Source organism: Dendropsophus ebraccatus, chromosome 9 (genome assembly GCF_027789765.1).
Source record: "Dendropsophus ebraccatus isolate aDenEbr1 chromosome 9, aDenEbr1.pat, whole genome shotgun sequence".
Classification (NCBI taxonomy): Eukaryota; Metazoa; Chordata; class Amphibia; order Anura; family Hylidae; genus Dendropsophus; species Dendropsophus ebraccatus.
In genome coordinates this window covers 50,185,449-50,200,852 of record NC_091462.1, presented here as the reverse complement: position 1 = coordinate 50,200,852, position 15,404 = coordinate 50,185,449, and the positions used below count along the sequence as shown (strand labels likewise).

The following is a 15,404-nucleotide window of genomic DNA, read 5'->3' as shown; positions in this document are numbered from 1 at the left end:
GTAATAAGTTACAATAAATAGTAAGCAAACAAGCCAGGTACCTATGAAGTGAGGTCCCAGCAACTATAGGGCCGACTAGTGAGTCACTCTATGGGGGTAAAGATGTGTACAGATTGTGTGCAGGTTTTTTTGCTATGTCTTTGGCTATACCTGATTTCATACTGATATATGCCTTGCAAGGATATACAGTATGTCTGTGCAGCATAACATAGCAAGGACATATATCAGTATGAAATCAGGTATAGCCAATGACATAGCAAAAAAACCCCGAACACAGTCTGTACCCCCATAGAGCGACTCTGTAGTTTGCCCTATAGTTGCTGGGACCTCAGTTCATAGGTACCTGGCTTGTTTGTTTATTTATTGTTACTTATTTCCTCTTTGTAATTTTTCTCCCTGAGGACTCCAAAGTATGGAAGAAACGTGTTGGAATCACAAGTAGGGCATATGTTTGGAGTGCTGTCTGTCCCTAGACCAAGGGGTTGATCAGGGTAGGGGTCGTCCTTCTTAGGTTGAGTTTTCCATAATAGGGTTAATCTGTTGTTGTGCCCTTTCTTTATCTATCTAGTATTGGTGTGGACAGACCCTGCCAGAAGTCTGACTACCAGTCTTCATGAAAACATCCAAGTGGTAGGAGATCACATCTGACTGTTGCTATATATATATATATATATATATATATATATATATATATATATATATATATATATATGTCATGTGACTCATATGTGGTGTTGTAGGGGAGCTCTCATAAGCTATTGGCTCCTCATCTTTGTAGTTTATGTCCAACGTTTGTCATGTGGGGACTTTTGTTTTAGCGATTGACATTAAAAGTTATGTTTTAATTGGGTTTTGTACTCCCATCTGTGAATTGCTATTGGAGGTGCACTTTTTCTGCTGGCCACTAGTTGGCTTGGTTGTTCTGGGAATTGTTTTACTGTCTCTTAACCTCCTAAATACTGACCCATCCACCTGACTCTGCCTGCTGTATGTTATCTCTACTATGGAGCAACCTCTAGGTCAGGGGTCCTCAACTTCGGACCGCGGAGGGGGGCACAGGGGGCTATATACTACAGGGGGGACCTCACAGGGGGCTATATACTACAGGGGGGACCTCACAGGGGGCTATATACTACTGAGGGGGCTATATACTACTGGGGGGAGCGCACAGGGGGTTATATACTACAGGGGGGACCTCACAGGGGCTAGATACTACAGGGGGAAAGCACAAGGGGGGCTATATACTACTGGGGGGGACCTCACAGGGGGCTATATACTACTGGGGGGAGAGCACAGGGGCGCTATATACTACTGGGGGGAGCTCACAGGGGGCTATATACTACAGGGGGACAGCGCACGGGGGGGCTATATACTACAGGGGGAGCTCACAGGGGGCTATATACTACAGGGAAGAGCGCACAGGGGGGCTATATACTACTGGGGGGAGCTCACAGGGGGCTATATTCTACAGGGGGAGAGCGCACGGGGAGGCTATATACTACTGGGGGAGCTCACAGGGGGCTATATACTACAGGGGGAGAGCGCACAGGGGGGCTATATACTACTAGGGGAGCAACAGGGGGCTATATACTACTGAGGGAGAGCGCACAGGGGGGGCTATACACTACTGGGGGAGCAACAGGGGGGCTATATACTACCAGGGCAGTCACCCCCTTTGTACCTAATATCAAAGGCCTGGTGAGAGAGAAAAAAAATGCCAGTTTTCCCGCTAATAAGCAGCAATTCTGTATATAAATAGTTGAACGTTTGTGACAAAGTAACAAAACACGTTTCCTACTGATGTTCAGCTCGGACCTTCACCTGACAATAGACCCCGGTAAGTGGACCTTCACTAAAAGTTGTTGAGTACTCCTGCTCTAGGTACTGACCCAGCCTGTTTGTACATGTTTCATCTGACAGGTTCTGTGAAAAACTGCCCTGCGACTGATATGATAATAAAAATGTCCCTGGTGGCGTCACAGGTAGGAATATTTTATACTTTGCCGGTTCGGCATTACATAGCATGGAAATGTTTGAAATGTAAAGCATTTTAGACGTTGAAGTCTCATTTTGGGCATTCTATATAATGCCTAACTTCACACATTGACTGTTACAGATACGCTGCCTAGGAAAACTTTATAAGCAAAGAAAACCAGACATTTCATACTTCGCCTTTATCATATACATGACATTGCTTATGTAAGAAACTAAGATAAACAATAAAAATTGTTCTACTTATGGTTTTAGCTGTACTTCTATGTACTTCTATAAAACCTTATAAGCCACTGCTGCGATCAGCTGATCAACACCGGCCCTGAAACCTGTGGGAACATGTGACTGGCTGCTCTTTTATTTGCAAAAGAACTGTAGTATTGTACAGTTCAGGCCATACTCCCTTCTTGTTGGCACCTCCAGCTCTTAGAGAGGGGTCCACAGCAGGGCACATGGACCAACGATGTCCTGATGGGAAATGTTATGGGGTCTGGAAACTACTTAAGGCTGGGTTCACACTACGTATATTTCAGTCAGTATTGTGGTCCTCATATTTCAACCAAAACCAGGAGTGGATTAAAAACACAGAAAGGCTCTGTTCACATAATGTTGAAATTGAGTGGATGGCCGCCATTTAATGGCAAATATTTGCTGTTATTTTAAAACAACGGCAGTTGTATTGAAATAATGGCCGTTATTTACTGTTATATGGCGGCCATCCACTCAATTACAACATTGTGTGAACAGATCCTTTCTGTGTTTTTAATCCACTCCTGGTTTTGGTTGCAATATGAGGACCACAATACTGACTGAAATATATGTAGTTTTAACCCATCCTAATAAGGTTAGTGGCTATTTGTTAGGGTTATTTTATTTTCGAGGAAAAAATCCATACACTGTTGTCCGACCCCTGTAGAAAGACTGATTATAACTGATTATATCAGGGATGGCGTTTATCCAATGTGTGGATCATATAGACTTTTGCTTCTGGCTAATAGACTGTTCAATAAACTGAACACTTAGAAGAGCGAAGTGATACTTAAGTCTTAATGAATGAAACAAAAAAAAAGTTGAATTTGTTATAATTATCTAATTAGAATACACTTGACTTGACTAATCCATAAAGACTGAGCCATGACTGAATTTGTTGTGTAGGCTCACCTAGCAAATATAGGTAAGGTGGGAAAATCTCTGAAAAATGAAGAGCCGACCCCCAACAGGGCATGCTGAGCTTCAGCAAAATGTTTGGTAAAAGTGAATGTACAGTTTATTCTAGATTTATTTATTTTTGTGGGGTTGGGGAAGCAGATGCCGAACCTTTTTTTTTTTTCTAATTGGTTTACATTTTCTGGTTATAATTCTTTTAAATCTTTCACTCTACAAAAAGGGGAGACTGGAGTATCAGCTATTGTGAAAAGTGTCAGCTTTCACTGTACTCCTGTCTGTGATGATAAGGAGGACCTGCTGTGAGAATGGAGGGCACGTGTATGAGCAATGCAGTGGTGGAGACATCTGGGCACCCGAGTGGCGGAAAATCAACTAAAATAACAAACTCAGGTACAGCTAACTATAATGTAACTTTTTTTTTCTTTTTTCCTGAAACGACAGGTACATTTTAACCTTTTTTACTAGTGATAAGCAAACATGTTTGTAAATGTTTGTGTGTTCATGTTCGCCGATCACAAACAATTTGTTCGATGATCGGAATGGTTATAAAGATAATTTTTGAACATATTTAAACTTGCAAACATTTATCTTGCGATGTACGCAACTGCGCAATTTACGCTTTGCACCTCATAATCTGTACACATGTGCGTAACTCTAGACCAAAACATATGCAACTGCGCAATTTACGCTTTGCACCTCATAATCTGTACACATGTGCGTAACTCTAGACCAAAACGTATACAACTGCGCAATTTACGCTTTGCACCTCATAATCTGTACACATGTGCGTAACTCTAGACCAAAACATATGCAACTGCGCAATTTACGCTTTGCACCTCATAATCTGTACACATGTGCTTAACTCTAGACCAAAACGTACGCAACTGTGTAATTTACGCTTTGCATCTGTTAATCTGTATGCATGTGCATAACTCTAGACCGAAACGTACGCGACTGCGTAATTTACGCTTTGCACCTGAAAATCTGTACGCATGTGCGTAAATCCAAACCGAAACCTACGCAACTGTGTAATTTACGCTTTGCACCTGATAATCTGTACACCTGTGTGTAGACAGTAACGTAGACGCTTCTACTGTACGTTCGTTGTTTGTTCGTGAAGGCTCGGCGAACATGAACCGAACATGATTTTTTTTTTTTTTCATGTTCATGTTCGGGATCCGGACCGAACATCAGGATGTCCGCTCATCGCTGATTTTTGCATCAGTTTCTGGTGGAAAGCTGAATGGCAACTAATGTAACTAAAACCCTCATATTGGTTATCACCCAACTTTCCTAAGAACCCGAACAGTAAATTTATTTATGCAGTGATATAAATGCAGAGCTATTACTTGACTACAGCTTTCATAAGATATTTTTATGCTGCCATTAGCTATATCTTTGTATCCTAAAAACGATGAGCTAAACCTTGTCACTGTGATCTGTCATTCTGCCTAACGTTCCCTGCCTCATACTGTGTTCTGCCACACTTCAGGTTCCGACACTTAAAGGCTCCCTTTTAATCCCCTCTGCCTTCTCTCTCTCGTTTTCTCTGCCGACATGAGGAAGACGACAACTTCCCAGCTGGTAGAACATAAGCCCCTGACACAGCTGTTTATATATAAAGTGGTAATTTATTCACAGCATGTCCTTGCCTGTACTTCATACCTCCTGGGGTTTTTCATAATCGCACCAAAATCTTTTCATCATTTCTCTTGCTTTCTGTTCAAACGACATAAAACAAACTGTACAGTGGCAGATCTGCCCGCCACCTCGGTTTATCAAAACATGTTTCCTCGAAAAAGATAAGGCGAACATGACAAAGCCACAACTGCATATGCTATAAAGTACAGTCTTTAACAAACGCCATCATCCCCATTACATATTGATTCTATCTGGGACAGAATCCTGTGTAAACCAACTGGGAGTAAATTCTTTTATAATTTAAAAGCTAGATATTTGCCCAGGATAATGCAATGCAGGGAGCAGACGTCCTAGGGATACAAAGGCTTTTAATTCCATATGGGCTGGTGTTTTCTTCCTGAACCTTTAGAATGTCTTTAAACTCACCTTCAGTTACCATCTGGTCATTATTATTCAACAGACTCAAAAGTTTATCTTTTATAATATTAAAGATAAAAGATACCAGAGAAGGTAATATTTATAGTCTGTATGCAGATAAAGGATATTCACAGGGATAACCTCCATATCCGTCTTACAGTCTATCAATTAGATTGCTAGGGCTTAAAAGGGAGCTTCACCACAGATACAGAATTTCTGATATTTATTATCTTTGGCTTTAACATTAAAATAAATCAGATACAGGGACCTATAAGGCGTATACGGGGGATCAGAGCAGTCCCGGCTCCGGACAGTGCTTCTGGAGGAGACACTTTCTCACTCTTCTAGCTAATATTCTGATGTCATAATTTCTTTTAAAAAGTCCATTACTATTAGATTTTTTTTACTTTTCCATCTCAAATTTTATTGGTAGAGATGAGCAAACTTTTCAAAAGTCCGTTCCGACCTGATTTTTTTTTTAAAGTTCGGTTCGACCGAATTTTGGATTTCTTTGGATTTCATAGTTTAAAGCATCTATATGATACAGGGTAGTGTATTTGGTTGAATTTAGGGCTCTACATGTCAGTAACATCATACATTTTTCAATATCTCAAAGTACATTTTTTTTTTTTTACTTCAATATTCACCATTACAGGGTCTATGCAGGAAATTCCCCATTACAGGGTCTATGCAGGAAAAAGGTCACAAATGCAGTGAAAGAGCAGCCTCTCCACTACACTCTGGCAAGGGTCCAACTATAGTACTTGTATATCTGTATAGCACTTTTTTTTAGAGTTTTATTCTACACACATGCACAAGTTACGGGGTTGAGACGCCAGACTCCACTATGGGTAAGCGATAGCTGCACTTTGGATAGATATTCTCATGTTATGTTTGTCTGCGCTTTAGCAGCCCTGAGGCCATGTGGATACACTACATGTGCGTATACCTATGATGTAACACGCTTACCCGAACTTGTCTATGTAATTATGTGACTTTTATACTGTGGTATCTGTCTGTCTTTACTGGATCCTTTTTGCACTTTAATGTTATGAGATTTTTAATCATGGTAATAAAAATTATTTTTAAAAGTTTAGCTTTGTAGTGTATAATTACACATGCACGAGGTATATATTTGTGCCTCAGGAAAACACCTATGTCATATACACTCTCGCAAGGGTGACAGTATAGTACTTGGATATCTGTATAGCACGTTTTTGTTCTGTGCACCCTTTGCTCTCCTATGCCTAATCTATCTACCTATCTATCTTTCGCCCTCTATATTTTTCTCTCTCAATCACTATATGTTTCTCCTCTCCACTTTCCTAATAATCTTTTTGTCTTTGCTTTTGTACAATATCTTCTCAGTACAGCAGCGTGCAGCAGCAGCGTTTTGTCACTGACAAGCTCTGTGCACTGCTAACAGTCTCCTTCCTCTCTCTGTGCAGACTGCCTCATGCGGTCATGTGACTGCTCCTCTTAAAGCAATACCAACGTCACACAGGGGGTGGGCTAGTGCAACATCCCTGATGATTGGATGTGTTCCGGGCATCATGGGAAAGCGCTTTTCCTGCCCAGAACACTTCCTGCTTTCTAAAATGGCGGCTGCCATTTCAGAAAGCAAGAAAAAAAAAATTTGGAGCGGACTTCCAAAAATCCGAATCCGACCGGACTTTTGAAAAAATCTGAACCGGATCCCATACCGGCCGAACCGGTTTGCTCATCTCTAGTTATTGGCATTGTTTACATGTTTCCTGTGCGGACTTTGTTTATTTTTTGACATTTTGTAGAAGCTTTTTACTTTTTTTTTTTTTAAAGACGGGAGACGGGAGCAGTGACAAGAGCCGGGGAGAGACAATAGCGGGGGAGATGGAAGCGGGTGACAGGAGCAGAGAGACGGGAGCATTGACAGGAGTGGGGAAGAGACAGGAGCAGTGACAGGAATGGGGGAGATGGAAGCAGATGACAGGAACAGGGAGAGGCATCCATGCCTCGATCTGCACTATGGCCTGTCCTATTTTTTCGCGGCAAGGATCATGGCACGGATGACGGCACAGATGGTATGAATGCACACATAGGATTTAATGGGCCATAAAATTATGTGTGGTCGCAGATTTGTGTCCACAGACAATTTTACGGGACGTGTGAATAAGGCCTCAGGGTCATATGCTCTAGGTACTGTTAAGGATGTCATATTTTGTATATTTAGCGCAGCGACTACAATATGGCGCTGACCTTCTAAACACGTAGAGATGTTTACATTCCTTAAAGGTTATGTAAGTAAAAACTAGTGCTATGTCAGTAACTCCTTTGTACCTCAACAAATGAAGTACTGACATGAGCCTTAGTGGAAGAGCACCCCTCCAGGATATATAAACTGGCTGCCATCTTTGAATAAGGGAGATCCACCTTAACCATCAATGTGTCAGAGTGTTTGATTCTCTTAATAACTTGTACTTAGGAGCAGACAGTCAATATAACAGTACTCTTGAGGTGCATCCATTACAGTACTACACTTTGCCTGGTACAGAAAATTTACATACAGGACAATAATATATTGACCATTGACCATATCATTAAAAACTGCTACAAAGTGGTTAAGAATGTTGGTGAAAAACAATGAGAAGAAATTCATTAAAGAGAACCTATCATCTAAATGTCACTGTCCCTAATATTAAAGTATATCTTTCCCTAAGTCTATCTATAAAGATACAGACTGCCTTTGCAGTCTGTATCTTATGCCTTACCTACTCTTTCGTTTCTGTGTAAGCAAGGCCGGGCGCCGCCATCTTGATGACCTCACTTGCGTTCCACAGCTGGAACGCAAGTTACGTCATCAAGATGGCGGCGCCCGGCCTTGCTTGGACAGAAAAAGAGGATTAGGTAAAGTAGAAGATACAGACTGTAAAGGCAGTCTGTATCTTCATGAAGTCTATTTATAAAGATACAGACTGCCTTTGCAGTCTGTATCTTATGCCTTACCTACTACTCTGTGCCGGTGCAGCAAGGCCGGCGCCACCATCTTGATTACGTCCTTGCATTCCACCGCTGGAACGCAAGTTACATCATCAAGATGGCATCGCCGGCCTTGCTGCACAGAACAAAGTAAAGTAGAATATACAGATTGCAAAGGCAGTCTGTATCTTCATAAATAGTCTTCATGAAGATACAGACTGCCTTTACAGTCTGTATCTTCTACTTTACCTAATCCTCTGTTCTGTGCAGCAAGGCCGGCGCCGCCATCTTGATGACGTAACTTGCGTTCCAGCGGTGGAACGCAAGGACGTAATCCAGATGGCGGCGCTGGCCTTGCTGCACCGGCATAGAGTAGTAGGTAAGGCATAAGATACAGACTGCAAAGGCAGTCTGTATCTTCATAGACTTCATGAAGATACAGACTGCCTTTACAGTCTTATACTTTACCTAATCCGCTTGTTTGGTGTAGCTAGGCCGGGAGGCCGCCATCTTGAAGACGTAATTTGCGTTCCAGTGGTGGAACGCAAGAGATGTCATCAAGATGGCGGCTCACCGGCCTTGCTGCCTCTCTGTATGACGGGAGCTTCCAGTCTCGCGCCGGCTCTTTAGAAAAGAGCTGGTGCGAGGCAGGAAAGTAAAACGTGAATAAATAAAAAACCCAGCTGTAAAATTAATTAATTATATTTACTAATGTTAAAATCACAATTTACATCTAATTAGGAATAAAAAAAAAAATCATTTTCGTCCATGATTGGTTCCGAACATATTACAGGAAAATTCACCTCATGGTAAAATGTTGATGGAAAGTAAAGAGAAATACAAGAGTGGATACAGTAAAATAAAACAGTCTATTGAGGCGATTGACAATCCGAACAGGAGATAGAGCTATTAACAAACAAGACATATAAGCAGTTTTACACCGGCTAATTAGACAGATTCTTGATTATCGGCCTATGTAAAACGGCCAGAGAATAGCCAGTGAACAAGCTAATTTTTGTAGCTTGTTGAATCTTTGTGCTCCCATTTAAATTGTTGCTATCGGTTGCACATCGCCCTGTGTACACAGGGTTTCGTTGGTTAACATATAACGCTCTAATATACCAATGCATTTTTAATAGTAAATTGCCCATGCCCATGGTTGTCTCACCCTTTTTTCTATCGTGAAGTACTTCCAGGCTTGGGCTTGATAGGTAGAAAAGTATTGATGAATTATAAATCTTCCATTAGTCCACCTGTATAGGGCAGAGCCAGGCTGGTTGTTCTTGTTGGCCATTACAGCAAAATAACCCACATTTGGGATAAAGAAGATCTCCAATCCCATTGATTCTGAGACAGTGGCAAGGTTCTGATACTCCTCCACATAGTCAAGCTTCTCTTTTCCTAGTAACAAATTAAGAAAATAGTACATTACTGCACATACAAGTCACATACATTCTGTCCTGGTACAAAATAGTTCTTTTGACCTTTCATTAAATTGTAGAAAATAAGTGTAGTAATTGGTAGCATTACTTTAACCGCTGAAAGCTTTTTAACTGGTTCAGTGAGGTAACCTACTGAGCCTTAGAAAAATATCTACAATTTCCTATAAGCGTTCTCTAAAACTGTATTTTCAGATCTTGAGAAAAATATAGACTATGGGCAATTCTGGTCTATACATTAAACCTTGAACCTTGAACTATACATTGAACCTCATGCACTCACTTTTCTATATACATCAGTAACAATTGCAGACAGCTCTATGATACTATATATGAGTGAAATGTAAGTAGATGAATTACATTACTATACTCGATTTTCTTGTTATATGAGCATCTACATTAATGATTTTAAACATACAACTGTGTGATTATAAGCATCAGTGATAATGGTATTTTTTCGTTTGGTTTTCCTCGAAGAGCTATGCAATTGGTATACGGTGTTATAGAATGTCTTTAAGACTTTGTGGAAAGCCATTTTGCAAGCAGAACCAAGCAGAAATGAAGGGGCACAGGATAGGAGATAAGTATCACAGAGGCAGTGGGGGTGGTCTAACTACTAGGACCCATGCTGTTTCTAGAATGAGGCCCTGAGTCTTAAAGGCCCCAATCAACTCATGATCGCACTTGCCACTCAAGGCTGGTTCGGCTGTCCGAATAAGGTGTATGGGGCTCTCCTGACCGAAAAGATGATGTTGGTGGAGATAAGGGGCAGATGTGGTGGAAAATCACATGTGGTGGAAAAGCCTGACCCCTTTGTTTTGGGAGAGATAAGCCACAGCCAGAGCTCTCCCCCATCCTTCCTGTGTATGGGGAGGATGGAGGCCAGACAGGAGAGATAATCGATGGCCAAATGATCGTTTAGCCATAAGTTATTGAAGGTGTATGGCCAGTTTTATTTATGAATGGACATAATGTAGAATTAATAGCGAGACGGCACTTACCTCTACATTCTGCCTTGCATGCCATTGTATTTGTACTCGGTGAATATTGTATAATAAACAGCATACACTTGGAATCGGTGAGTGCCGTCTCGCTATTAATTCTACATTATGTCTATGCAAGTACCTTCTATGGACTGAGCACCTATTTAACCTGCATGAGCTGCCTGATTCCTAGCATCTTCTATCCAATTAGAGACCGGCGAGGTGAGCAGTGACAGGATACTGTGCTACTGTTTGGATTTTATGAATGGAACAACGAGTCCTGCATGTGCACAATGCCCCCTTTATAGTCAATAGGAGCTACTAAAGAGAGCGGGGCAATGCAGTCAGATGTCTTTAGCGTTTCCATTGAGAATGAATCCAGTGGTGGCTTACTGCTTACTGCACAATTTATAACAAAGACACAAAGCCCCCTTTAGGAGATCAAAGGGGGTCCCAGTGGTCAGATCCCCACAGAATCCGTCACTTATCCACTATTATGTGGATAGGGGATAAGTTATTTTAAGGGGATATGCTCGCCCTAGAGTAAAATTAATATGCTGCAGAAACGCAAAATAATCTTGAGGGTTTATTTCCTATTAAAATAAGGATTTGTTCCTGAATATTTCATTTGTACACATCGGACTAAATATGGAACGCTATGTAGATAAAAGCTGTAATCTCTTTTTCCCCTATCCATGTTAATAAAAATATATTATTAACCTCTGAATATACCAGAGTCTGATTAACTTCAATGGTTTAGTGAGTTTTCAAGAAATGCCTTAATTCCTTCACTCTGCCATAACAAGTAAGCCTCTGAACATAAGTGATTTTCATTAAGATTGCATGAAATACAACTAGCTTGCCTTGCATCAAATACCGATTCCTCCCTTTCACTATTGCTTCAAAATGTAACAATGACCATTCCGAACAATGAAGGGAACTGCTAACCATCCAAATATTTTGATGTTATGTATTTCTAGACGTTTCATAAAATCTGTAAGAACGAACATTAGTGATGCTCTAGTATGGGGCTACGTAATTCTTTTAAGAAATAGAATTATACATTATTACCTAATATTTTGTTAGCTTTTGAACTCCTGTCTTTAGAAGCAGGATATTCTTATAATAAGCCTAAGGAAAATCATAATCCCCACCACTAACTGTACCTGCAGATGCTATGAACAGAAGCCTGTATTGTAAGGCCATGTTCTCACAGCGTGAGCCAGGTCACGGAATGGCCAGTGTCAGAGAAGATAATCCCAGCCCGTACTGAATAGCGGCCGCAGAAAACAGACATATCAGTTTTTGTGGCGCCGCTAGGGATCCTTGCCGGAGTGTATACTATGTGTTTACACTACGGCCAGAATTCCATAGAGAGCAGTACTACGTACGTTCTGTAGTAATCGCGGCCGTTGTTGCAAATCGGCAACAATGGCCGTGATTACTACAGAACTTACATAGTGTGAACATAGCCTAATTTTGTGTAGTGTTCTCATTTTGTGTAGTGTTCTCATAGTAGTGTTCTCAAACTCTATGGATAGGGGATAAGAAGATGAGATGGGAATACCTCTTTAACCCCTTAGCGACCCATGACGTACCTGGTACGTCATGGTGCCGCGGGGGGTGCCTGCAGCAGGCCATAGCAATCTATGACCGATGTAATCGATCTTTGCTGTGTATATACACAGCATTGATCTCTAAGAGAGATCATTGCTGTGGATATACAAGTCCCCCAGGGGGACTTCTAGTTGATGTAAAAAAAAATAAAAAAAAAGTGTTTTTATTACTAAAAAATCCCCTCCCCTAATAAAAGTCCAAATCACCCCCCTTTTCCCATTTTATAAATATATATAACTAAATAAATAAATAAATAAACATATTTAGTATCGCCGCGCGCGTAATCGCTTGAACTATTAATTTATCACATTCCTGATCTTGCACGGTAAACGGCGTCAGCGCAGGAAAATTCCAAAGTGCAAAATTGCGCATTTTTGGTCGCATCAAATCCAGAAAAAATGTAATAAAAAGTGATCAAAAAGTCGTATCAAGGTACCGATAGAAAGAACACATCATGGCGCAAAAAATTACACCTGACACAGCCCCATAGACCAAAGGATAAAAGCGCTTTAAGCCTGGGAATGGAGCGATTTTCAGGAACGTATATTTGTTAACAATGGTTTGAATTTTTTTAAAAGCCATCAGATACAATAAAAGTTATACATGTTATATATCATTGTAATTGTAACAACTTGAGGAACATGCATAACAAGTCAGTTTTACTATAGGGCGAACGGTGTAAATGCAAAACTCCCCGAAATCAAAACAATTTTTTTTTTTCAATTTGACAGCGCAAATTATTTTTTTCCGGTTTTGCAGCATATTTTATGGAAAAATAATGCCTGTCATTGCAAAGTACAATTGGTTTTGCAAAAAATAAGCACTCATATAAGTCTCTAGGTGAAAAAATGCAAGCGCTATGGACTTTTAAACATAAAATGGAAAAAGCAAAAGCGCAAAAACGAAAATTGGCTTTGACCTTAAGGGGTTAATGATTTTCATACTTCCTTACCACAGTTTATACTTCACAGGGTAACACATGATGACAGTCATGTCACAGTCACATATATATATATATATATATATATATATATATATATATAAATCCTTACTTTCAAGAACTGGTATCCACTCAATGCCATTACATAGAAAAAGACCCTTGAGAGACGTATCCATCCAGAATTGGGATATTTCACTGTTTGAGCATGAGGGCTTTGGACCCAAGGTTACCTTCATATCAGCTTCTAGAAAGATCAGAATTACACATTAAATCCCTCTGTACCTTATGTATTGCACTGAACAAAAGCTGTCCTATCATGATTTCTATTTTGTATTGGAGAACTTAATTTTTTTTTTTAATTCTATATGTTCTAGAAAATTCTATATTCTTAAGTGAACATTTTAATTTATACTTCGCAACTCCGATATACATCCAATACATCCGATATCAAGTTATAAGCTTAATATTTTAAACATGCCAATTAAAATAATTTATATATTGACTCATTAAACAATAGCTGAAATTTAGAGTGTCAAATAAGAAAAGGAATAAGTTTTGGAAAGTCAATGGTGAGTCCAAGATGTAGTCTCTTGATGATGAACTTAAGGTACTCAGAGTGTGAAAAGAAGAAAAAAGGAAGACCTTTCAAAAACAGTAAGGGGTTATCAGTTCTTCTGCTATGAAAAAAACGTGGATAGGGAAGGAGAGGGGAAGGGAAGGAAAGGAGGAATAAGATGCATGATAAGAGTAGAAGGGTAACGAGGGTAAGCACATTGGGCTTGAAGTGATTTTAGGTTAGGGGATCATTCCCTGTCCGATTCTGTTTTAAAAACCATGTGGTTATATGTAATTGTGTGGAATTATGTGGAATATTCATGTCAGTTTCTGGAAGTTGACCAAAGAGGGCCTAGGCAGGTTGTAAGGAAAATGTAAGGGGGACATGTGTAGTGGCAAAGGTGTGAGTTATATGCCAAAATTATTTAATTTGGGGACAATCCCATAAGCCTTGAAAGCAATTAGCGGTAGTTTCCCCTCACCAGGGTGGGAAGGTTGCCCATGAAGAAATTTTGTCACAGAGTTAAATAATCCCTGTGCATGATTTTTAATGACATTTTCCAATAGGATACCGAGGGGTTAAATTTGAGTTATTTGGTTAAGGTTTTGAGAAGTGCCAAATAGGAAAATTGGGGGTCATGAGTAGCCCAGTAGGTAGTAGTAGGTAGGTAGTAGGTAGTAGGTAGGGGCAAAGGTAATCCATTGTTTTAATGATGTCACCATTCTTCTTTTGATTCATGGCACCAGCAACCATCTTACTGGATCCCATTCCACAGGAGGTGCCAGTTAGAGGGGTATATTGTTGGTGCCTTGCATCTAAATTGATGGGAAATGCTTTGGTGCTAGAACAGTTATGCTGCAATGCCTGTGGTGCATCAATAGATATATTTAAGGGTATCCATATAGCTGTTTTTGTTTTTTTTGGCACCTTACAGCAGTTTCTGTGCAGAGATGACCAATAGGGTTAGCTGCTGTGTATTTGTTATAAACCACAGCATGTTCAGCATTGCACTAATACTAGCAATCCAGTGGTCTATGCAGTGACCTACATTGTGACACTCAGAGAGACAGTTCAAGTGGCATAAGAGGCAAAGAGAGGCAGCAACCCTAAATAGACTATATATATATATATATATATATATATATATATATATAAACAGCTGACCTGCCATATACCAACGGCAAAAAATTTCTGGAGGGAAATGGTGGAAAAGAGACACACACTTCAGCATTGATGCCTGGTAACACAAGGAAAAAGAGATCCCTCATAGGCTTTAGAAGGACAAATTGGTACAGGGATGAAGCTGTGGTGATACAAGAGAGTTAGAGAAGGATGCAACATCCTGAATGTACAGAACTTATAATAATTAATGGGATGTACCCACATTGTATACAGGGTCACATTGTATACTGCATTTCAGGCAGCCTGATAATGAATAAAGAAAATTGCAGCCTGAAACATAGTGCAACCATTTTTTTTCTTTAACTCAAAGTAAACACTAAAATATGTAAAAACCAATTCCTTTGAGTAAAAGATGCCTTTAAGTTAAATTGTGCAAATTAAAACTTCTCACATGGAGATTTATAGGGAAAGTAAACAACATCCTTCATTATTTCGATTGCCAATTTGCAAAAGCAAATACATAAATATAATTCACTTAATCCTATAACCTGAATTCCGTCTTTTATTTTTAATAT

At 40.0% G+C, this 15,404-nt stretch overlaps 1 protein-coding gene across 1 annotated transcript in view; it reads right to left on the bottom strand.

Moving 5' to 3' along the window:
• TSPEAR (thrombospondin type laminin G domain and EAR repeats) overlaps positions 1 to 15,404 on the bottom strand; it is a 115,437-nt gene that overhangs the window by 34,286 nt on the left and 65,747 nt on the right. Inside the window, exons 6-7 of the mRNA XM_069985231.1 lie at positions 13,264 to 13,395; positions 9,341 to 9,573 (exon numbers count right to left, since the gene is read on the bottom strand). Coding sequence (XP_069841332.1) covers positions 9,341 to 9,573; positions 13,264 to 13,395 — 365 coding nt within the window. The remainder of the gene's footprint in view (positions 1 to 9,340; positions 9,574 to 13,263; positions 13,396 to 15,404) is intronic.